Here is a 26,081-nt window from a genome sequence, read left to right as displayed (position 1 = left end):
GTGTTGTACAGTTCTATTATAGCTATTTTGAAATTAGTTTATTGAATGTCTATTTTCCAGACTAGACTTTAAAGTTCAAGAAGAAAGAGATCCTGTCTTTTGTTCCTGATTTTTGTCCAATCACTAAAAACACTGCCTTACACATAGATGCTCAATAAATACATTAAGTAATGGAATCTAATATAATAATAGAGGAATCTAATATAATAATAGAGAAATATGCAAATTAGCCAGGACGCTGTAACGTCACGACCAATCTACAGGCGGAGAGCTACAGGAGGGTGGGGTAGCAGGCGGAGAGCTACTGGAGGGCAGGGCAGCGAGCTACCAGTGGCGGAGAGCTACCAGCAGTGATGGGCAGGGTGGCCAGCTGAGGCAAGCGGCAGCAAGCTACTCACGCATGGATTCGTGCACAGGGCTACTCGTGTAAAGATAAAGAAATGAATGACTGAATGAAAGGCATATGAAATTTCAAGGAGGGGAGTCTTAAGATGAAGATCTTTCTAATTAACTCCTGCTTGTTTCTCCACTAAAATACCTTAATTTGTAGAAAGCATAGAATTGTGCTTTAAAAAAAAGAGAGAGAGAGAGAGAGAGAGAGAGAGACCATGGAACGTCAGTTACATTGCCAGGGTACTTCTAAAATGATCTCTCTCTCTCTTTTTAATAAAAAGAAACAAGAAATAAAGATTCCTAATTTCCTCATATATTAACCACTAAAATTATATTCCAAAATGGTGCTAGGAGTTGAGTTTAATCTAGAATGAAATATTAACCTATTGGCATGACACTGGAAAAGTATTAAATCATGTTGACTGTGCCCAGTAGAACCTCAATACATGCCTCCTTTTGTCTCTCTCAATCTCCCTTTCTCCAGGGGCTGAGCCCAGTGAAGGTAGGGTGTGGAGAGAATGGAGGAAGACAGGAACAGATACTCTAATAACTATCTCTGAGAATGTGGTGGAAGTACTTTAAAGTCATCTTTCAAAAACAGATGTTTTCTATTTGAATTATATCTTTAAAAATACTTCGTCCAGTAGAGATGCTGGTTTTGAAAGGAAGTTGTTCCAAGAAATTCTTGTCAAAGCAGTTCACAATAGCTGAAGACAATTTCAGAGGCTGGAGGGAAATGCCTAGTGGCTGGAGATTACTTCTGGAGGGAAAACCTTTTTTTCTGCTTTCTTCTGACTTATTTTAGTGGAGAAGAAATGACTCCTGCCTTGTGATGAGGTTCAGCAGGCGGCATGAGGAGCCGCAGCTCACCTTCCTGGTCAACCCACAGGCCGGGCGGGCAGACAAGGGGCCCTTTAATTGGACCAAACCACCTCAGGTGGCAAATCACACTACCCTGGGCACAGCAGAGAGGAAACTGTGACTATAAGAAGTCAAAAAAACTTTTAATACCAAACAAGGTAGACAGGTCCCAAAACCTTGGCTAGCTTTAGAGGGCTCTATAGCCAACATATATTTGTGTGAATTAAAGAGTCTAGCTCTGCTCTGGAAGGTGTGGCTTAGAGGTTAGAGTGCTGGCCCACAGACTGATGCATCTCGGGTTTGATTCCAGTCAAGGGCATGTACTGGGTGGCAGGTTCAATCCCCAGTCCTGGTCGGTGTATGAGGGAGGCAACCAATCCATGTGTCTCTCTCACATTGATGTTTCTGTCTCTCTCTCTCCATTCCTCCCTCCGTCCCTCCTTTCCTTCCACTCTCTCTAAAAACCAATGTGGAAAAAATATCCTCGGGTGAGGATTAACAAAAAAAAAAAAAGTAAGAGTCTACACATCTGGAAATAAAATCAAGGCTGTTTAAGTTGCAAGTAATAACAAGTGAGGATTAGGGGCAAAGTTATAAAATATTTATGTCTTTAAATTTTGCTCTATCATTTAAATGTAACATTCCTTTATGATATCTTGCTAGTTGACTTTAGAAAAATTATATATAATTTGTATTATTGCCCATGTTGCCTGTGTTAGAATGAACACTGGATTTCTTTCTGAAGAGGATTTGGCCCGCCAAATGGACCTCTTACTGGAAGTCGAGAGAAAGCATGGTTTTCTCTGCAGGGGCTTGGCTGGCAGAACCTCTGCCTCTGGGCACCCATGACCCTGAAGTCCCTGTTGCTGGACACCTTTTATGGAGCTTGCTCTTCCATTTCTTGACATCTCCACCCCCCTAACCCCTACCCCCCTAACTCTTACTCCCCCACTCCCACCCCCTACCCCCCACGCCCCGGAATCTGATGAAGCCTTAGCGGTCAGCTATTGGGTCCCTGGAGAGAAACACCTACAGCGCACACAGTGCCCCCATTCCCCCCACACATCAGCTGTCAGGAGGTTCACAGATATTCCTGAGGCCCAGCCTCCTGCCAGAGCGCCTCAGGTCAGGAGAGAGCCTTACAGCCACGGGCTGCGCCTGGCCGGTGCCCCGAGGTTCCTCCTAGCGCACTGCATTCCGTCAGAAGCCATCAGCCTTTCCTGAGGTGCATTATGAGAAACAGCCCCATAAGACCCATCACCACGTCTACTGCAGAGAAGCTTTTGGAGGGTTGTTTATTACATTAAGGAGTGCTTTTCTGTGAGGACCCACGGCAAAAACTGGCTCTGGCCCCAGCGTCAGGAGCGGCTGGGCCTGGGCAGCGGCCGGGTTTACCCCTGAGCTCTGCAGCTGGCCCTCCCTGAAGCCGGTGCAGGAACCTCAGGGGTTCGGACTGTATGCTAACTTAATTCCTGGCCCCCACGTATCTTCCTACCAGTATTTCATGTTGCTTCATTTTCCTTGTTTTAATTTATTTTTGATCGTGCTATATTTTGTGCTGGAAGCTGCCTTAACAATGTTTTATACAAGGAGGAGTATGAATAAATAAAATATTCTGGGTTTATTTTTTTCTTTCTTTAATTTTCTTTTGGGGTGGCTAGGGGGTCTGGAAAAATTTCTGGTTCCAATATATCTCTCCATTAACAACATTGAATACTTATAATATTCAAGGAAAAGGACTCTTAAAATAAAACAAAAATTAAATATAATACTATACCAACATCATGCAGGACTAATATAAAAATGTTAACCAACCAAGTGTTTTATTTCTTTTTTATATCAAACCAGAGGAAAGGGCTTGGGTTGCAGGAAGAGGAATGTAGATCGGACACATGGATGGGCTAGCCACGCAAACACTCGGTGGCTTCTGCAAAGCGGAGCCCTCGCCCTGAGGACGCAGAGGGGACGAGGGCACCGTCCCTGTCCCCAGGAGTCCCGTGACCAGGCAGCAGTGCACATGGCCCAGGCGCTCGCCAGCCGGTCTGGGTTGGAGCCCAGCCTCGGCCTCGTGTTAGCGGTGTGGCCTCGCTCAGCCTTTCTCACAGAGTTTGTCAGGATCAAATGCTGCGCGATGTGCGTGCTTACAAGAGGACGAGAGGAGGAGCTGATTATCAAATCCCAGGCTCCTGGAACTCAGGCAAACAACATCACTGCAAGTGGAGGAAAGTGACCTAAAGACCAAAAAGCACTAACGTGCTACATGGATGTGAGACCAGGGACCTCCGACTGATGTGGAGACCCAGACTGCCCAATCCGTACGGGCAGAGCCGTTTACAAAGCCCTTCTCCGTGCCAACTGCTTATCGGTGTCTCGCACAGCCCCACCTCCAGGACGGAGACACGGAGTCTCAGGGATCTTAGTGCCTTTAAGGCTTCATATTGCGTGGCCCATCGGTCTCCTGTCTGGAAATGTAGCGCTCTTTCTACTCCAGCACCAGAGCGTAGGGCCACCTAGCATGACCTCCTCACTTTGACATATTAGCTTATTATGTAGATAGATCAACCGCACATCAAAACACAGCCCAGGAAATACAACCCTATAACACAACTGGCGACGGAAACACCCAGGTTAGAAAGCAGATAGCAGTGTATCTCCCTCAACACCTGAGTGACTACAGTTCTTTATAGGAGCTCGACAGTCATGACACTAAACCTTAAAGAGTTTCACAGGTGAAAAATAAAATTCTGCAGGAGTGGCTCCGGATCATGGTTCCCTCTCCTGACTGCTTGTTAAGATCACCAGGGGTTATGCATCCTCAAGCCCAGGCTGCACTCCAGAGCAACGGTTGCCAACCTTTCAGGCCTCACGGACCACCAGTGGTCCCCAGGCGACCACTGCTCCGGAGCACGGTGCCCGAGACTCAGGGGAGGTCCAACCTGTGAACTGGTCCCATCTCCGAGAGTCTTTCTTTAAAGTCCTCCCCACCCCACCCTCCACCCCCAATATTCCAATGTGCAGCCAGTGTTGAGAACCACTGGTTTAGATCATTTTAATGATGATCCAACTCTAACCGGTTATTTTGAAGAAATTCCAGATATTTGGCAATCATCAAAATTTCAAGGTAATTGCCACAGAGGACAACCACCTTTTATGTCCTCTTCCAGTGAGTCCCCTTGGGCAGACAGCAGTCACAGCTCTGGGTGGGCTGGGCTGTCAGGCTGACCCACATGGCATTTCTAATAGCTTACACTTAGGAATAAACTCTAGGCAAGAGTAGCTGTGCACACATACACAAAAGAACTAAGAAGATGTGGGAGATCTCAACACACCGAGGAGGCAAGGATGAATGGATAGTTCACTTTTTAGGTTTCTTTGAAGGTTTCTGGTTAATATGGTCTGGATCCTTGTCTTTAGGAAATCTGAATGTAGAGCTGACCTGGAAGGCTGTATATATGAAGTGGTATTGCCTAGTTATCCCCTACAGACAATCCTATATAATAAAGAAGGAATATGCAAATTGACCATCACTCCACCACAAAGATGGCGGCGCCCACAGCGGAGGCGGGGTTTCCGTAACACAAGATGGCTGTACCCACAGCAGAGGCCAAGTTCCTGTAACAAGCCTTAACGAGCAATCAGCAGGGACCTGAGGCTGTGCCCTCCCTACCCCCGTGGGGCTTGACAGGGGACCTCAGGCCACGACCCCTGCCTGGCGGGGCTTGACAGGGAACCTCAAGGTGCGCCCCCTCCCCCCGCCCCAGTGCTGGGCCGGGGGACCTCAGGCTGCTCCCCTCGCCCCGGGCCGGGGGACCTGAGGCCACGCCCCCCTGCCTAGCAGGGCTTGACGGGGGACCTGAGGCTGCGCCCCCTGCCCAGCGGGGCTTGACAAGGGGGGTACTGGCCGGGTCTGTATCTAGCCCAATGAGGGGGGGCAGCCGGGTCTGGGTCTCACACGATTTTGAGGCGCACATGGGTGGGCAGGGACTTGACGCTGGGTCCCATGGTGCGCCCCAGACTCTGACAGGAGGAAGATTTTCATAAACATTTTACTAATTTTCTTTCCTCTCTGACACTTCTATTACAGAGAAAGGGCAAATAGCAATATTAAAATATTTCCTCTAATGAATCCCCTTTTAATGTGCACGAATTTCGTGCACCAGGCCACTAGTGTTCTAATAATGTCAACAGCTGCCCATTTCCTGGAACATTTTGCATTTGGAAGCTGATGGCTAGGATTAGAGGACAGTGTATACCAATGCAAGAGACCCTTCACTGTGTGCAAAAGCTACCATGCCATTCAGGACACCACCAGGTTATGTCCTCTGAGTCTTGGACACCCTGCTCTAACCACACAGACTTCCTTGTTCAGAAAAGACACAGTAATTGATGCTACAGGACAACTGCTCTGGAAATGCCTTCCAAAAGATATTACTTACTAATTACTTAAAATCACAAATATCTGCATTGACATTTCACTGCATGGAAAGCAGACATCCATGTAGAGAGGTCCCTCAGTCATGCCCTAACATGGGATGGGTGTGGTCCTGTGAGTAGTGCACACGGGAGCCCTTTAAAGGAGGCGGGGCTTTGGGAGTCTGTGGCCCCCAGCATGACCACTGTTCTTTTTCTAACTTGTCTATTTTTTAAAACTTTGGCACTCAGACTGGGTTGCCTGTGATCTGGCCTCCCAAAGGTACCCAATGAAGACACAATTTGCAACAAAGAGGAATGAGCCTAAATAATCCTACCTCTAATCAGAAGATCACACACACACACACACACACACACACACACACACACACACACACACACTAAAGTAAAACCCAGCACAGCTGGGGGTGGGGTGGCTGTCCCAAATAAAAAAAGTATCTGAGAAAGCTGTTTTCCAGAGTGTTTGTTCACCAAACATTTAGATCCATGGAAGAGGTGTTCCAGGAAAACAATGGGAAGGGCCCAATTGATTGGCTGCTAATCTCTTTACCTTTTGTGGGAGGTTTCCTCCAGCAGGGGATTAAATCCACACTGAATGCTGCCCAGGCCCAGCTGTGTCCATATTAGGACAGCCCGCTCACGTCTCCCGCCCTCTCTGCGAAGCAAGGATCTGTCCTTCCTCCCTGGGCCGTGCGTCCACCCCCCTGTGTGTAGGTGGGAGAGTAGGAGTGGGGAATGTGAACTTGATCCAGCATTGATCAGCCAAGCAGCAAACTCTTATTGTTCTTTAGATACCAAACATAACTCCTTTCTTCTAGGGATAAGCCCAGCCATTCTGCACACAACACCACTTTTATGCTCAGTCGTGTGAGAGATGGAAAAGAAGCACAAAGGACATTAGAGCTTTATTAGACTCACCCCAAACACCTCCTAAATAGGCAGAATGTAAGAACCCACCCAGTTAACTTATATTCATATCAACATTAGGTATATTAGACTCTCTTAAAACCTAACAACCATCTGGTCCTTTCTGACTTCTTGGTTCATGAAAAAAGGGGTGAAGACCTACTTGTACTGTGAGCACCCTAACCCTGTGATTCTCAACGGTCTCAAAGCAGAATCCTGAGATTATGGATTTCAATTTATAGTGTAAATACTGTGGTCTGTGTTACGTTCACCTGCTCTTCGAGCATTTATTTCACTGCCTTACTCTCTGAGGTTCAAGGGCACTGAAAATCATGCCAATGTACAAACAAATATGCTGCTGTCTTTTTAAGTGCTGCCCCAAGAATCTGACCTGTTTGCGCACAAAGCCATGTGTGATGAGAACTCAGACCTCGGTACCCTCCTTCCCTGCCACCGAGAAGCTGTGTGACCTTGGGCATGTCACACACCTCTCCGATCCTGTGAAACGGAGAGAATGCTATCGGTGAGGATGAAATGAGATGGCACATGAAGCCAGAGGCGCATGTCGACCAGTAAATGCTCATTCTGAAACAAAAGGCTTTCTGGTATTTTGAACCTGAATAATCTTTCAAAGGTCTCAAGTTACTGATGTGTGACATTGTAAGAAAGAGCCTTGCCTGGCCACCACACAGATGTCATGCCATCGGGTGGCACCTGCAGAGACATGGCATGTCTGAGCCACTGCAAATAAGTGCCTGTCCCTTCCCAAAGGACGGGTGGGCATGAGGAAGCAGGGTCTCTCTCTGGTCTGCCTGATCAGCGGACATCACTCCCTCTCTGGTCCCATGCACTCAAAATAAGCCCGCTGTTGCTACAAAGGGATCATAAAATGGAACTGAGCATTTCGGCATCGTTCTCTGAGGCACCAGCATGACCAGGTGCAAGATGCAAACACACTTAAAACTCTAACAGTAGCTACAATGCAATTAAAACCAATGTAAGAATTAATAACGTGGGCTTTTAAGTTAGATTTGTTTCCTCATTTATAAAATGTGTATAATGATAATGTCTACCTTCTAGAGCTGTGACTAGAAGTAAATAACTATTATGTTCAATGAACTTAGCATAGACCCTACTCAATAAAGCGATAGCCTTTCTTTCATTTTGGATGTCCTAATATGTAAAACAGTACAGCCAGTATATTGGGGGGGGAAGAGGGGAAATGGAAGAATTGAATGAACATACAATTTAATAGAGAGTTACACGACCTAAACATTCTTGGATTGACCCGTTTACAGCTTAATTTGTTACAAGCATTTATGCCCAACCCAGGCAGACATCCCTCAATTACAAAATCAACCTCGGGGACGAAAAATACAGTTTGAGGAGGAGAGACCCATTGAGAACTCTGAAGAAGCCCACTTTGTAATAAATGCGAACAAGAAGAGTCTTAAAGAGAACGCATCTTTGCTTGGCTGCACAGAGGATGAAAAGCGAAGGTGCACAGGGAGGAGAGAGGAGCCAGGGCAGAGAGGAGGAGACGCACCCTGAGACCTGGGGACACGCCTCTGCCTCCGGGAACTGGCTGGGGGTGAGGCCGCTCCCTCCAGTCCAATCCCATTATCACTTGTTGCCCTGGAGTCTTAGTCCCCAGCTCTGATGCATTGACTCTGCCCTCCCTTCCATGCATTTTCAAGCCAATAAAGTGGCTGAAATTAAAGAAGAATTGAATTGTGAAGCTTTTTGGGCATAAATAATGTCATATTGGAAAGCCGGGGATAATGACAACCAGGATGCCCTTAACGCTCTTAAGAAAAACCATCTGATCTACGCAGCCCTCAATGCGGTCTGAAATTTCCTTTGACCTACAAAGGAAAATATTTTTAGCATGTAGCACACTTTGTAACAGACATATAAATGCACTGAAAATACAATTTTAGGAAAGCATCTGGCTTTGATCATTTCTTGCTCTGCCTCACCCCAAATAGGTTCTGCTTTCTCAATATGAGGAACACGGCACCATCCTGCTGCAAGCTATGCTGCGCCCACCCGAGCGATTTCTCCTAAACATTTCATGGCTGGCTCTGCTTGTTTTTATTTTTTTAAAGTGGCAAATACTCTAATTATTTAAATATAAAAACAGCATAGAAAAACTGCTCCTGGAGCAATTGGCCCCAGTGATTTTCCTTCCTTCAAAAGGCCACTGGGCTTTCCCTCCAGGGCTTTCAGACAACAGACATAAACGAGTGAGTACTTATTTTATGTCTCCAACTGTATCCTAGAAAGAATAGTTGCCACTGTCCATGGGAAATGTCACCTCAGTTCTTATTGACTTGCAGGAATTTTAAGATATTAAAAAGCTGTGGTACATTTACACACTGGAATACTATGCAGTGGTAAGAAAGAAGGAACTCTTACCATTTGCAACAGCGTGGAGGGACCTGGAGAGTATTATGCTAAGCGAAATAAGCCAGCAGAGAAAGACAAGTATCACATGATCTCACTACTCCTATGTGGAATCTAATGAACAAAATAAACTGATGAACAAAATAGATCCAGAGCCATAGAACCATGAAGATTGTGGAATCTCAGAGGGAAGGTGGGGGTGGAGGGATAGGGGGAGAGGTTAACAGGGAATTTATATGCATATATGCATAGCCCGTGGACACAGGCAATAGTGGCGAAGGCTTGGGAGGGGCAGGTGCAGGGAGGAAGGGGTCAATGGGGAAAAAAGGGGAAAGGAGACATCTGTAATACCTACAATAAAGATAAATTTTAAAAATAAAACCCTAAAAAATTTTTTTCATCTCCTACTAGTCAAACAGGTTTATCATCTGTGAATAATTGATCTGAATTACAAGCAAGTGCCTCTTCTTCACTGACCAACCAGCACAGATGCTTTTGCAGATTGATTATTACTTGAGGTTTCTCCAATAATCTTTCCAATAGCAACTCTGCAGTGAGAGAGAGAACTGCCCCCACAGGGTTCGCGCAGTGTACATTGGTCAACAGCACTTGGGACCACACGGAAGAACTCCCCATACCACTCCACGCCGAGGCCAAGTTTCCAGTCTGAGGCCATTTAGCGGTTCCCAGGGAGGAAAGGGAGACACAGGACAAGCCAATCCCGACTCTCCTCCGCTCAGAGGCTCAGCAAGGCACCAGGCACAGAATCAGTGACGAGGCGCAAAGCCACTCCGGCCTCCCAGGCCAGATGCCCTCACCCCCCAAAGAAGCAGTGAGGACTCAGAGAAGGCAAGTGGCTCCCCCCGCTACAGCGCTCAGGGCTGGGGAGTTGCCTGCAAAGCTGCATCTGCTGCATCAAAGCTCGGGGCACCACTCCCTGCAGCGTGCTCCGGAGAACAGCTCAGGGGCTGTGACAGTCGGCTCTCCTCCTCACCAGCCTCCATTCCTGCTCGGTCACCTCAAAATAATGCAGCCTTGCATTTTATGTAGCCAACTGTGTGGACCTCACTTAGAATGCGACAGTGGCCGTGGAGCTCCTGAAGGCCTAGCCCGAGGACTGGCCTGGAAAGTTGGGGTCTGCTGAACATGCGCTGGACACACGCGTGACCGAGCACCGATAATCTGTGGACAACGGTCACACACGGAGTGTGCCATGAACTGTTAACCACACGTTTGGACTTGGGCAGCTTGACAATCACCGACTCACCTTGACCTGGCTGGCCACCTCCAGTTAGGATTTGCTTTGGAAAGCAAAGAGGAAGATATAGGAAACCCCTTACGTGCTTTAGAAGGTACCTAGACACTTTTTTGCTCAACCAATTCTCTTCTCCTTTGTTGTTTTGGTGACCTGGTATGTATTGTCTCATTTGTTTCCATCTTGAGAGAGGAACAGCTGTATTTTTCCGAAGGCAAAGACCTACACTCATCTCTACACACGCTCACATTCCTTCTCACCAAAAAATACACCAGCCCCTTCCATGCAAGAAAGCTCATTATTTCCTATGCAGAGCGTTCAGTCGGATAGACAGGGCTACCATTAGAAATACCCAAATGCAAGAGGGGCATGTATACCCATGGCACATACTCATGAAGAGTCCTGGAAAGTGGGCGGGGGGGGGGGAGTTCACACTACTGTGCACACAAAGCACACTTTTGTCCAATAGAGAACAAACAACAAACAGGCACTAATCAGATGAAACCCATCACTGCTCAGGGCTCTCTGCTGTATTATTTATTATCTCCTCCTGGTTCTTGTAAAAGCTAAGGCAAGGATGGGACCAAGCTGATTTAGATTAAAAGCAACCCTGCTAAAAACACAAAATGCCTCAGTCACGGGTAAGGCCCATGTGTCAAACTTGGCCACGGACTTTGCACCTTGAGGACAATCATGCTGCTTTCCTTGCACAACGAGCTGGCCGACTTGTGACCAGTGAGCGCAGCCAGGCCCCGCCTGCAAGCGGCTGTTCTAACGCACTCAGTCTCAGCCCCACTGCACACGGCAAATACGGCAAATACGGCAAATACGGCAAATACGGCAAATACGGGGAGTCGACCTCTGCGTGCCTCCAGGTCCCAACTCCAGGCCGAGGCCCTTGCACGCGCCTGTGACAGAGGATGATTTATAGACACCCGCACAGGCTGTGAGCTCACGGGCAGCACTTTGTATGCCCACTGCCCTACACAATGCTTGGCATATTGGTTGAACCTATAAACCAAGTCATAAAGCCAAACCTATGGATTTCTCAGGAAGAATATAAAACTGAAGAATTCTAAGAGTTTATTTAGATTGTACTCAGAAATAAGGGAAACTTCCTTTGACAGAATATATTCCAGAATATGGTTTTAGATAGAATACCTGAGAAATTGTATTTGTCAAATTATATGTGCTATGCGATCCTTGGTTCTTTTATATCATTAAACGCAGCTGCCGTAATGTGCTGTGCTTTGGGGACTCTAATAACCTGGCTGTTCTATTTGTCCATGGGTGGACTCACTCTCTAAGCTACTAAGTTTAGATAATTTAGATAAAGTAATTTTAGATTTTATCTATGGGTCAGAGCCTCCTTCGGGCCCTTATTCAGCAGGTGTGGGCTGAGTCCAGGCCGGTAGTGCAAACAGCTTCCTGGATGATTCTGGTGAACAGGGCTGGGCACAGCTGGCCAGGTGGCCTGCGGCCTCGCGCCCAGCCTGCCGAGCTATGCTTCTAGAAAGCACCAGCCTTACCTCCTCATTAAACCCATATGTGCACAGGCCACTATCATCCACCTCCATCCGCTGGACTGAGCCAAACAGACTTCAAAACTAGTGGTTCCAGCTTCCTTTTCCTTCTGTTCAAAGCAGAGCAACAGGTTTATCCTGAATCCACCAAGCAAATACTGGGTTTCTCTCCACAGGCACAAAGACCACCTCGGGGACAGGAAACACAGGCATGCTCACGGTGCACTGGGGTCTGGTCTCAGACTCCTGTGAGCGAGGTTCCAGTTCTTTCTGGAATCAGGTTTTGGAAGGGAGAGAGAGAGGGCACCACAGGAAAACGCCTCCTGTTTCATCATGGGCTTTGCGCTGTGAGAGGCCGGCCGTCTGGACAGTGCTGAACAAAAAGCCCACACGGACCTGCAGTGCCAACTTCTCTCTGGGAGGATGCACCCCATCTCTCGTGACTGCCCGGCATGCATCCCACTGAGAAGTCAGTGGGGAAGGCAGGTGCTGGCAGAGAGGGCGAGTGACTGTGATGGCGAGTGACTGTGGCAGCTCCTCGCCAAGGCAGGCCTCGCCCCAGTGAGGCCGGAGGCCCGGTGTTGTACCTCTAAGGACGTCTGACAAAGTGTTCAGTCACACAGAGAGTGAGTCCAACCACGGACAAATAGAACCGCCAGATTATTGGGGCCCCAAAAACATAGCACACTGTGGCAACTGCGTTTACTGATACAAAAGAACCAAGGATCTCATAGCACATATAATTTGACAAATATAATTTCTCAGGAATTTTCAAAATAAGTTGTCTCCATTTTCTTGAATGGCCATTAGATGTAGAATTCCTATAGGCACCGCTGAGACTGAGGATCCTAATGGGCCTTAGAATCATGTTGCTAATATTACCTAACCCAGGCGTCCTCACACTACGGCCCGCGGGCCACATGCGGGTGTTTTTGCCGTTTTGTTTTTTTTACTTCAAAATAAGATATGTGCAGTGTGCATAGGAATTTGTTCATAGTTTTGTTTTTAAACTATAGTCTGGCCCTCCAACGGTCTGAGGGACAGTGAACTGGCCCCGTTTAAAAAGTCTGAGGACCCCTGAACCTGTGCTAAAAGACGCCTTCTCGGTGCTCAGAGCTCCAGTGACAGAAACATCATATCAAGTTTCCTCAACTGTGTGACTGCGGCATTTTCCCTGCCAGACTGAAAAGTTTTCCATCATTTGCTTGTGTGGCCTTTGGCCACTTGAAGGTGTCAGCTTGGAAAGAAGTGGCATTTTCCAGACGACACGGTCACCTGCTGTTCTACGTTCCGATCAGGAGCAAGTCTGGGAGCTGGAGCTGATGGCTGCCCATTTCCAGGATACTGTGCCTGGCCGGTACCCGGCTTCTCTGCGCCTCTCCCCGCCACTGCTGCCAGGGATTTTGCCATCTAATGGCTGCTGAGCACTTTCCCCGGAGTAGAAAGAAGAAGACACACAAGGGCTGTGAGGGTCACGGGCACCAGAGTGCCACCTGTCAGTACCTCAGGACACAGGCTGCCTGGGAGTTGAAGAGCCCAAGTGCGGCTGGCGATGAATCACGCTGCTCTGGGCATCTGCGGGGCCGAGCCTGCCCCTCCACGGAGGCGGCAGAGAGGGCAGGGCGGCTACGGAATGGCAGCTCTCTTTCTCCATACGTTTGAAAAAAATACAGGTGCTTTCAATGACGCCCCTTCGGTGGTGACTCTAAGGCATTATGAACTCGGGTTTTAATTCTACTACCAGCCTTGGAGCAGCACCGCCCAGTGGGAACACATGCCGGCCACATTTATCATTTGAAATTTCCCAGCTGCCATGCTTAAACAGTAAGGTACAGCAGCTAAAATGAATGTCAATGATAGGTTTTATTGGGCATATAAACATGGGGTTTAGGATGTGTCCAAAATACTATGATGTAAGCAATAATTTAAAAATGATTAATGAGATATATTACCTTCATCTTTTTTTTTTTTTTTGTACTAAGTCTTCTAAATCGAATGTGTTCTCACAGTTCATCTCAATTTGGATGCTAAATTTTAATCAGAAATGCTTGGTCTGTATTTGATTTCATGAAATTTACAGCTGAAAAAGTGGATTTCATTCACATACCTACATTACTCCAAACAGTAACTGGATTACTAGATTTTAATGTAGATTGAGATTAAATTAAGTTAAAAATTCAACTCTCCAGGTGCACTAGATAGTTTTCAAGTGCTTACTAACCACACGTGGCTTAGTGGCTGCCATGTGGAACAGTGAGTCTGAGCATCAGCCCTGTACATCACAGCAGGTAAGACGAGGATGAATTGGACACATACATCCCATCCCTCACCCTTGTTTCTGAGGGTGAGGGATGGGATGTATGAGACACATATACAAATTGCAACAATATAAAACAGGATATTATACTTGCTAAATGCAGAGTATGGAAAGCATTCATTCCAAGGAGAGAAAAAGTCACGTACAAAGGAAGGCTGGTGTGGAAGCTCACAAATACCTGCTGACTGGTAATTATGGTTGGGCACATGCTTAGGAGGTAGCGAATGGAGTGTAAAAGGGTCCTTGGGGGCATTTCTGCTGACCGCCTGAAATAGCGGGCCAATGGGCATGTTCACAGGCACTGCTGACGAGGAACAGGCTTCTGGTGAGGACAGGTCTGAGCTGTTGGGGAGACTCGCTTACATTGCCATGGATCATGATGGAGGGGGACAGCGTGGCAGCTAAAAGACCAATGAGCTCCAGCACTAGTCAGAGCAAAATATGAAAAACTGGGGGAGGCGCCAGGAAAGACCATCAGAAAATGAATAAATATGCACATAAGATGATCAAAGAAAGGGAGGAGTCGGAGAGCTCTGGAGCAGTAAAAATACAAAGTGCAGAAGAAAGGCTGGATGGGCAAAGTTATTCCTAATGTATTCACATGTAAAACTTCTAAAAGAAGATTGGAATATACACATATGTGGGTTGGAGTGGTGGAGACCTTTGGCAGAGATAAAAAGAAATAGAAATCTATTTATAGAACTGTCAATTTAGCAGAATGGGCCACTTTCTTAGAAACGTGGGGGGGGGGGGGAAGGGGGCAGGCCTGAGTAAATTAAATTATTACTACTTATTAGAAAGCTTTGCAACTGTTAAAAATTATTGCTCTTGAATAATATTGAGGAATATGGGAAACTACTTAAGATATTTACTTTGTGTTATGCTTTCATTTTTTTTTTTAAGAAAAGCTCTAATTCTAAAATCTTAGGACGTTCCTGAACCACCCCAGTTTTGTTTTTTAAATACATATATTTTTATTTCAGAGAGGAAGGGAGAGGGAGAGAGAGAAGCATGAATGATGAGAGAGAATCATTGATTGGCTGCCTGTACGCCCCCTACTAGGGGTCGAGCCCGCAAGCCTGGGCATGTGCCCTTGACCAGGAATCAAACCCGGGACCTTTCAGTCCGCAGGCCGACGCTCTATCCACTGGGCCAAACCGGCTAGGGCGAACCACCCCCGTTTTACATCTAGCCCTTAGGAGCACAGAGCAGGGCTGGTGAAGCACAGGGACTCAGTACCAAACCCATTAACCGTAATGGAAACCTCACAGCACACAAACGTCCACCTCCTGATGTTCTCTATGTTTCTTTAAGGTACGCTTTCGTAGGTGACTATCTGCTGTAGAATATTAAATGTGAGAATCCTCTTTTTTTTAATACAAAGTAAAGTGATCTATAACTTCCCGCTTCTAAAATGGGCAAGGTATTCTTCAGCTAGTTAGCATTCTGGGTAATCAGGCAAACACCACGCTCATCACAACCCAGAGCACAATGGAATAAAATCTAATATCTTGTGAAATAATTATGACAACACAAGCATAGGAAAGTGATTTTTTTCTGTTATATTTTAAAAATCTAATAATTGCTCTCTTTTAAGGTCACACAACTGACCTATGGTTCATTTTCTAAAAATCCTCCCCCTGTTCCCCCTTGGCATCCATCAGTTAGTTCTCTGTGAGTCTGTTTCTGTTTTATTTGTTTATTCCTTTGTTTTGTTTTTTTAGATTCCACATATAAGTGAAATCATATGGTGTTTGTCTTTCTGACTTATTTTATAGCACAATAGCCTCTATGTTCATCCATGTTGTCAAAAATGGCAAGACTTCATTCTATTTTATGGCTGAGTTAATATTCCATTGCATATACACCATATCTTTATCCATTCATCTATTGATGGACACTTAGGTCGCTGCCATATCTTGGCTATTGCAAATAATGTTGCGATGGACATAGAGGTTTTTTATCTTTTAAAATTAGTGTTTAGAGGAGGAACCAAGATGGCGGCAAAGTTAAACAACCAAACTGCCGCCTCGCACAACAGTTTCAAAAATACAACTAAAAGACAAAACGTCTACCACCCAGAACCACGGGAAAACTGGCTGAGTGGTAGATTTACAACTAAGGAGAGAAAGGAGCACAAATGCTGAAAAGCTGAAGTATGGAGGCGTGCGAATTGGGCTGGTGGCGGGCGACTGGACGCGTGGCTTTTCTTCAACCCGAAAGGAGACAAGCTCCCGGTCACTCTGAAATCCAGTTTCTGGGGAAACGCGGGGGACCCAGATGCCTACGGGGAGAAGCTGGACTCTCTGCCATCGGGGCAGAAAGTGAGAGTGACTTTTTGCAGAGGTGCGCCCAGCAAACAGTGTTTACTGCGCTGGAGCACAGGACGCAGGGACTTGGAAACGCGGAAAGGCAGAGACGGCTGATGGCAGCCATGACCATTTGCCACGCCCTAGCCTAGTGACGCCCAGAGACCCCGCCCTGCCCTGAGACCCCGCCCCGCACTTCTACAAACCCGCCCAGGCTCCACATAGCGGCTTTTGCATATAAATGGCCTGTTCTGTGGAAGCTTAACCAAATTAACTGCAGCTCCAGTCAGACGGCTCCAAAACCATCCAAGCAAAGAGGAGAAAACTAGTTCTTGCTGTAGCTCCTGCTGGGGGGCCTCAGACAGTAGCTGACCTGCACCCCATTGGAGATCCAGACACTAGGGTATCTAGTGGTCGGTGTGAGACGACACCAGATTTCAACCACTCTCATAAGGGACACATTCAAGAGGCAGACTCAGTGAGCACCAAAGCCCTACTGGAACAAGTCCTGCCCCATAAACGTGTCTCCTGCACAGCAATTCTCCCATTATAGACACAGCGGATCCTCACAGACAATTGGCCTGGAGGTCAATTCCTCCCAGTGACACCAACAACAATGAAGACTTAACTACAACAAGGCTGTACACACATTACACAAATGGGTACACCAAGAGTGTCCACCTCAGGTAACTGGGAGGCTGACCCGTTGAACCAATAAGACACCTAGTACACAAAACTACCCAACCAACTCAGGGAAGCAGCAAAAATGAGGAGGCAAGGAAACAGATCACAAACGAAATAAATGGAGGAGAACAAACGAATGGACATAGAGTTCAAAACCACGGTTATAAGGTTTTTCAAGAATTTCATGGAAAAGGCCAATAAATTTAATGAGACCCTCGAGGATATGAAAAAGGACCAACTAGAAATTAAGCATACACTGACTGAGATAAAAAATATTATACAGAGACCCAACAGCAGACTAGAGGAACGCAAGAATCAAGTCAAAGATTTGGAATACAAAGAGGCAAAGGACACTCCTCCAGAGAAGCAAGAAGAGAAGAGAATTCAGAAAGTTGAAGATAGTGTAAGAAGCCTCTGGGACAACTTCAAGTGTACCAACATCAGAATTATGGGGGTGCCAGAAGAAGAGAGAGAGCAAGACACTGAAAACCTATTTGAAGAAATAATGACCGAAAACTTCTCCCACCTGATGAAAGAAATAGACTTACAAGTCCAGGAAGCACACAGAACCCCAAACAAAAGGAATCCAAAGAGGACCACACCAAGACACATCATAATTAAAATGCCAAGGGCAAAAGACAAAGAGAGAATCTTACAAGAAGCAAGAGAAAAACAGTTAGTTACCTACAAGGGAGCACCCATATGATTATCAGCTGATTTCTCAACAGAAACTATGCAGGCCAGATGGGAGTGGCAAGAAATATTCAAAGTGATGAATAGCAAGAACCTACAACCAAGACTACTCTACCCAGCAAAGCTATCATTCAGAATTGAAGGTCAGATAAAGAGCTTCACAGATAAGAAAAAGCTAAAGGAGTTCATCACCACCAAACCAGTATTATATGAAATGCTGAAAGGTATTCTTTAAAAAGAGGAAAAAGAAGAAGAAAGATAAAAATTATGAACAACAAATACATATCTATCAACAAGTGAATCTAAAAGTCAAGTGAATTAAAAATCTGAGGAACAGAATAAACTGGTGAATATAATAGAATCAGAGGCATAGAATGGGAGTGGATTGATAATTCTCAGGGGGAAAGGGGTGTCTGTGTGGGAGGTACGGGAAGAGACTGGACAAAAATAATACACCTATGGATAAGGACAGCGGGGGGGAGGTAAGGGCAGAGGGTGGGGTGGTAATCAGGTGGTGGGAGATATGGTGGGAAAAAAGGAGAAACAATTGTAATCTGTACAATAAAGATTTATTAAATTTAATAAAATAAAATAAAATTAGTGTTTATGTTTCCTTTGGATAATATCCAAAAGTGGAATTGCTATATCAAATGGCAGCTTTATTTTTAATAGTTTGAGGAACTTCCATACTGCTTTCTACAGTGGCTGCAACAATTTCCAATCCATCAACAGTGCATGAGGGTTCCCTTTTTTCTCCACATTCTCACCAGCACTTGCTATTTGTTGATTTATTGATGACAGCCATTCTGACAGGTGTGAGGTGATACCTCATTGTGGTTTTAATTAGCATTTCCCTCATGATTAGTGACAGTGAGCATCTTTTCATTTGTCTGATGGCTATCTGTATGTCCTTTTTGGAGAAGTGTTTATTCAGGACCTCTGCCCATTTTTTTAATTGGATTGGGCTTTTATTAGTGTTAAGTTGTATAAGTTCCTCATATATTTTGGATATTAACTCCTTACTGGAAGTATCACTGGCAAATATCTTCTCCCATTCAGTGGGTTGTTTTTACATTTTGTTGATTGTTTCCTTTGCTGTGCAAAAACTCTTTAGTTTGATGTAGTCCCATTTGTTTATTATTTTCTTTTGTTGCTCTTGCCCAAAGATCAGTACCCCAAAAGTTATTGCCAGGAATAATGTTGAAGAATTCACTGCCTATTTTTTTCTTCTGGGAGTTTTATGGTTTCAGGTCATACATTTAAATCTCCTTACATTTAAACTGATTTAAATGAGTTTATTTTTGTATGTGGTAAAAGAATGTGGTCCAAAACTGAACAGATATATGTCCAGTTTTCCCTACACCACTTGCTTCAGGTGTATTTTTAAGTGAAGACTTCCAATTTTATTTTAAAAGAATATGCACTTCCATGCTGTACATCCCGGACACAGACATGTGTGGCAGGAAGATGCGAACTGTGCTCAGCATGGATTCCTCTGGTGGGTGTGACCGAAGGGCCAGGCCTTTGACGCTGTGTATTTTGCTCCTGCTTGAACTTGCTACAGAGGAGATATTATTTTTATTTTTAAAAAGGGAGACAAAGAAAAGAGTAAACTACATATTCATCTCGGAAAAGGACTGAAAGGATTAATTTTAAAAACTATCTCTGGGTCATTTTTTTTATTACAAACTTCTTCATATTCCAAAATACATATGTAATACTTCTATAATCAGGAAAAAAAGCCATGAAAGGAAATAATCTGTAATACCAATGGTAGAATCAATTTTAATCTGTTTGCAAACCCAAAGGTTAAAGGTAAAGGTTATTGGGTGTTCTTTAAGGAGGTGTGGATCCAGTTCCTTTTCCTTCTTTGGGGCTCATGCTTAGTTTTATTGCTGGTGAAGCTATTTCCACATTTTAAAAATGATTTCCATTCAATGTGGCTAAAAAGGAAAATCAAGGCCAACCACAAGGCACACCTTCCTGAGGAAGACAAAAAGCCACTGTAACCCTCGGAATGAAAACTTCACCAGTGGAACGTGACTCTTTTGTCGCGAGTGACTTCAGTTGCTGGGGGACAGGAATTTTTAATGAGAACAAAGAGCATCGGAGCGATTTCAGGGCTCCGGTTGTCGTTGCAGGCCCAGACACCCGTAACTTTATATCACAGTGATGGAGACAAAGAACAAGGTGTCCCATTCACCCCAGGCTCCTGCAACCAGAGGGCCCCGCCTTCCAGCGCCTTTCACCCAAGTGGAAAGGAGAAGAACTCCCAAGGAGGCGGGAGGTCATCACCACGAACCGTATAAGTGAGGGCCGAAATGGCAGTGATGAAAAGGCGCCGTCTGGTCACTCACCGGGGGAGATGTGCTCTAAATCAGGGCCTTTTCTGCCGGACGCTATTGTTTTCACCGAACAGTTAAGCACCCAAGGAAATACCAGTTGGGTCTTAAAGACAATTTATAGCTGGGCTGGCCTCCTTGCACCTGGCTGTGTTTTGACAGCAGAGATTCTTGTCTACACAATAAGCTGTCACTAATGCACCTAGACCTTTGGAAGGAACCTGGGGCTCAGAGGCTAATCTCTCCCCTCCAGGTACCCTTCCCCCTTTTAATGAAAAGCAAAACCTCCTGCTGGTGGAGGCCTCAGCCTCTTCAGGGGAAATCAGGAGCCTCCTGAGAGGGAAGGGCAGGCCCCACAGCCCGAGGCTGGGCCCTGGTTAAGGCCTCTTCCCTGGGGACTAACTGCTGACCTCCACGGATTTGTTTGGATCGGGGAAATTTGGGAGTCTGCTCTCTGAGCTCCCAACTTTTCCCAGCTAAGAATGTCCAGGACCCTGGCAACAGCCGCCCTGGGCGCACTAGGCAGTGGCTTCAGGGGATGCCCCGCCCCCACCACTAAAACAAGGGCAAGCTTGGCTTTTTTAGGGTCAGATGGCCTCACCCTGTTTCCCTGAGCTTTTCGTCCTCAGCGAGCAGCCTGGGTCGGAAGGTACCTTCTCAGAAATCAGAGGCTCCTTACAATCAGCAGAGCTGAAAGCACTGCTGTCCCAGCACCAGGTGCTGCCTTACCCGCCCCTGCTTTGTTTCGCCTTTGAGGGACTCAGGATTTTAATCTCTTTTTGATTCCAGAAGGATTGGGCCAAACCAACTACTTTTAACAGGTGGCCCAAGGCAATGCAACTTTGCTAGGAATGAGTTCCTGGCGGCTGGTGGCGGACATTCCGACATTCCCGTGTGGTGGAGCAGCACAAAGATGTGAGGAGAGGGGTGGAAGGTAATGGAGAACACCCCCTCCTGCTCCGTAATTTCATGGTTCACAGACATTCATTGACATTCAGACACTCCCAAAGGGAAGCTCACATACCAGCCATGAAACCAGAAACGAGCAGGCTAATGGGGCTAACGGGTCCAGGGAGGGTTCTCTCCGCTGTGGGGGTCCACTTCCACCCGGGGGCGGGGCGTACAGGGGATGCCATGGTGGGCAGCCGGGTGGGAGAGCTCCAGGCCTGCAGGGGCCTCCGGCCAGCCCCCCAGACGCCCCCCTGGGACTCGCCAGGCCCAGGCTCTAGACAGCAGGCCTGGCTGGTGCGGGCGGCGCTGCCCCAGGCTCGGAGACAGTAAGCGTGGAGACAGTAAGGAGTTCACAGGCGCAGGTCCCAGTGTCTAAGGCAGAAATGCATCTTGCGGGTCATTGGGATGCGGAGCCAGCCTGAGGAAGGGATGCAGAGCTCGAGGAGGGAGTGGAGGGGCAGAGACCGTGATGGAATAGCCATGGGGAGCAGGTCAGAGGAAGCTGCGGGCGGCCAGCTCACTGGCCACATCCAAAGAACAGAGCTGGAGTCCCAGCTGCAAACCCACCCCGGCACCGCCACCGCACCCCAAATCCACACCGCACCCCAAATCCACACCGCACCCCAAATCCACACCGCACGTCGCGGGCGCTCCCATCCCTTGGGCCCAGGGCAGGCAGCATCCTCCTGACAGTGTCAGCCGGGGCAGAGGCCGAGGGTTCTTTCCCGTTTCTAACGGGCAAGCACACCCCTGCTCTCCTCCCTCGGGAAGCGGCCGGCTCACCTGTGGTAGACCCGGGCACTCCAGCCAGTCTCGGAAGATGCTTTCCACAGACAAACCCAGCCTTTACAAACAGAAAACAAGAGGCAGAGGGTTAGAAGTTACAGGGCACGGAGGACAGAGGGCACAGGACAGCATGGCTGTCCGAGGAGCCCGTTCCCTGAGGAAGCGCCGCCACCCGCCCTGCACGTGGTCTGCAGCGGAGGATGCGGTGAACGCCAGCAGCCAGCCCCGGGCCCTTCCTGCCCTTAAGGAACGCCGGGCTGGGCGCCAGAGCAGGGACTGGGCATGTTCACAGACACAGCAGGCACGACCACTTCCTGAGAGGGGCAAAATGAAAGCTGAGCTCTGCGGCCCCGGGTGCGTCCACATGAAACTGAACTGCACAGTGACAATGAGCGAGGACGAGCGGAAGTGCAGGAAGGCGCAGATGCCGCCCCCGCCGCCTCCCCGAGGCCGCGAGCAGCCCTGAGAGGCTCCAGTTGGTGGAGTCAGCTGAAATCCTTTTGGTTTCAGCCCACTGACTTGCGTTCTCCCTAAATGCGCTAAGTAACCAGTATACTAGTATTTAGGGTCAATGGACTTTAGCTTGTGTCTCCCTGAAGGCTTAAGCAATTCCTCTCCTGCAGCCCAGCGTCCCGGCTCAGAGAGGCCTCCTGCAGCCCCGCCCAGGCTGTGTGCCAGCCACATGCTGCCTGTCCTCTGTGCCACAGCACCGAGGTGACTTGTGGCATCATCGGTTTATTTGATTACTGACTTCTACCCGGCTCCTCGCTGCACCGAACTCTCGGAGACCAGGATCCACGCCTGTTTCACTCACTTCCTAAACCCAGCGCCAAAACAGGTCTTGGCATACAAGAGGATCTCTATTGATACTTTTTATTTGAATGAATGAAAACACATTTCACTGTTGTGCAATAAAAACCATTCCTTTTAAAGGCAATAATCACCTTTCCCACTAAGATACGCCCAAGTTGTTAAGATGTGTATCTTTTTAAATTTTATATACTATATGCTACATTTTCTCGGTGTGGAAAGATAGGTGCTGCCTGCATTTGTCAGGGTGCTGAAGGCCCAGTGCGCCCCTCACCTCATGGGCAGTGTGGCATCGCAGTGGGAAAGGAAGGGAGGGAGAGAGGAGCTGGCCTGGGTGAATGGGGGGCGGGTTGGGGAAGGAGGGGCTGGACGGTACTTTTCCTTCCTCTTCTTCCCCAGAGAGAAGCATGTCACTCGTCCATTTTGTCTGTCCTGGCCAGGGCAAAGGAAGAGGCCCTGGCAGAGGTGACAGAGGGGAGGAGACCATACAGAGAAAGTGCTTTGGATTCATTTTCAAGACGATGCCCGTCTGTGGGACAACAGTCCCGGGAAGGGGAGAGAGCATAAGTGAGTCTGGGGAAGATGGTGACTGCCAGAGCCTGCTGGTCCAGGTTCCCAGACTCTGGGGTGCTCCTGGACACGCCTCCGTAGGAAAGCCGGGGCCAACATCACTGGGCCTTTCCCCACTTCCTTGTTCTCATTCAACAGCATCAATCTCAGTGTGAATGGCCAAGTCCACTCCGTAAGCTGGGAGAGTGTGGACATGTGTGAACTCTCATGTGCTTGGTGTATGCATGCATGTGCCTTTGTGTGGCACACTCGTATGTATGGGTGCATGTGTGCAGCCATGCACCTGTGTGAGTGTGTCCACATGCATGGGAGGGATGTAGGGCTGACTGGATGGGAAGAAGCAGCTCTCAGAGCACCTGTGTCGAGATCATGTTCTTTCTGCAGGGAGGGGCGCTGGAAACGCCCTGAACCGGCATAATTGCTCTGCCAGGAGGAAAATGGGCCGAAGAGGCCACTTCCAGAAGTGTCCAAGGAGCCCTGGGGAGCCTGGTTTGGCTCAGTGGATAGAGCGTCGGCTTGCAGACGGAAGAGTCCCGGGTTCAATTCCGGTCAAGGGCATATGCCCGGGTTGCAGGTTCAATCCCCAGTAGGGGGCCTGCAGGAGGCAGCCACTCAATGATTCTCATTATTGATTTTTGACTATTGCTCTCTCCCTCTCCCTCTCCCTCTCTGAAATCAATAAAAATATATTTTAAAGAAAGACGTGTCCAAGGAGACTTAAAGTTATTTTCTTTTTAAAAAATATGTTTTTGATTTTAGAGAGAGAGAAAGGGAGAGATAGAAATATCAATGAGAGAGAGAGAGAGAGAGAGAGAGAGAGAGAGAGAGAGATCAGCTGCCTCCTTCACACCCCCTACTGGGGATCGAGCCCAGAACTCCTGCCTGTGCCTTGACCGGGAATGGAATCTCCTGGTTCATGGATCAACGCTAAGCCACTGAGCCACACTGGCTGGGCTGAAGTTATTTTCAAGTGAAAAGTGTGAGGCTGGAAGGCAAGATACGTTTTAAAATTTCCATCGAAGACAAGATGCTCGGTGAAGGCCTGCTCTTGTTGGGAATGAATGCAGACCATTGCCACCTTATCGGCACCCAGGAGGGCATGTCATTGGTTGGGGTCCAGGTCCTGCCCCAGGGCTTGAGCAGCTGTGGAGGTTCTGCTGCCTCTACATTGTCTGCCCTGGCTCGGAGGCAAGGCCCAATTCTTCCCTGCCCTTCCTTCACTGGTGCTCCTCTCGGAGGGGCCCGTTCACTTGCTGCCTTTCCAGCTAGAGACGGACACTCCTGTGTCCAGAGCGCTGGGGCCCAAAGCTCTGTCACCCAACCTGCGAGGCATACTCAGGAAATTCGTAGCAAGAGGCTGACGGCTGCGATAAAACGGCATTTTTATACTTGCCTCAACTGGAGGGAAGATGAGAATTTAGAAACAATGTAGAAAAGAGGGTGATGATAAAAGAGGTAAACATGTTAGATCCACAAGGAGGTCGAGGGAACTGGGATGAAATATCCTGAAGAGGAGGAGTCTGGGGAGTGACTTCACACCATTTCCCATGGATTCTACACGCCCGTACACAGCTGCCGAGCATCCCCAGGGAGGAGTGCGAAAGAGGACAGCGACGTAAATTCCCTTCGGTAATTTAGCTTGAAGACACTTCTTTAGGGGTGTCCTGGGAGGCTGGGGAGTCGAATGCTGGGTGCCATTACTGAGTGGGGTCCAAGTCCTCAGGGGAGAAGTGAGAACAGGTAGCGCTTTCTCCATGTGGCAGACACGCTGCGGGGGCCTCCCGGCACGAGGTTCTGTGGAAGGATGAGATGCGAGAGCCCAGGGCGGGCTGTCCGGCAGGGACATATGAGGACATGTGTCAGAATGCTGCCTGTGCTGGTCGAGAGACGGGGGCCCTACGTGTGTGGGAGAGGCCTGAGCTGCTTGCAGTGGGACAGCTGGAAGGAGGTGCATTAGGAAAGTGTTCTTAAAGAAGGCAAGGCTCCAACCTTCGTGGCGGCTGGCTGCGCCAGTAGAAATGGAAGGGAAGCACAGGCAGGGAAAGCCAGCACAGTCGGCTGGACTGGCACACAGAGTAAGGTGACAAAGGAAATGGGCGTCCTGTGAGGGCCCCGAAGTCCTGCCATGGGGCTTTGGCTCCATCGCCGAGGCTCTGAAGCAAGGCTGCAGAATGGCACGAACAGAACAGAGTCAAGGAAGAATCACCGAGGGAGAAGAGGCTGGAGGCAGGGAGGCCAAAGGGGGAGCTGTGAGTGTGTCCAAATGAGAGGCGATGAGAAGGGGCCTAAATGGAGGTGAGATACTGGGAATGAAAATGGAGGGTGGCGCTGGCGAGTCCTCCCTGGGGGAAGGGGGGTGAAAAATGGAGTCAAACAGTGGCCCCGTCACTCTCTGCAGGGTGACTTTCCATAGCATGTCTAAGCCCATGCATAATCCGTGCTACAGGCTCAGACCTGGACAACTGGCCAGGCCAACTGTGAAGGTTATTTCTTGGGAAAATATAAAGACACATTTTGCTTTGCCATGTTTAGTATCTGCATGCACAGATACTGTTATACAATGGCACTAAAAACAAAACAAACTCCTCTGTCACTGCCAACAAAAGGTACAAAAGAAATAACTATTGATCTGGTCAAGATGTCAGCATCGATACTAGTAAATGCAGTACTCAGAACCTCCAACAACCATATCAAAATTACAACTAAGTTACAGAACAACCGTCATGCAGAACCACTGAAATCTAGCTGAACAGGAGTCCGATAACTAAGTATATCCAGAAGAAGCCACATCAAGATTACTAGGAGGGGTGGAGACATGGAATGGGCTGGTCCCACACCCACGTG

General features: G+C 47.7%; 1 protein-coding gene across 1 annotated transcript in view; it reads right to left on the bottom strand.

Moving 5' to 3' along the window:
• The window catches only part of AOPEP (aminopeptidase O (putative)), a 259,004-nt gene that overhangs the window by 77,797 nt on the left and 155,126 nt on the right, over positions 1 to 26,081 (bottom strand). The window contains exon 7 of the mRNA XM_054726825.1: positions 21,855 to 21,915. Within this exon, the coding sequence (XP_054582800.1) occupies positions 21,855 to 21,915 (61 nt within the window). The remainder of the gene's footprint in view (positions 1 to 21,854; positions 21,916 to 26,081) is intronic.

Source organism: Eptesicus fuscus, chromosome 15, assembly GCF_027574615.1.
Source record: "Eptesicus fuscus isolate TK198812 chromosome 15, DD_ASM_mEF_20220401, whole genome shotgun sequence".
NCBI classification, from domain to species: domain Eukaryota; kingdom Metazoa; phylum Chordata; class Mammalia; order Chiroptera; family Vespertilionidae; genus Eptesicus; species Eptesicus fuscus.
The sequence above is the reverse complement of the archived record's forward strand: the minus strand, read 5'-3'. Positions and strand labels throughout refer to the sequence as shown.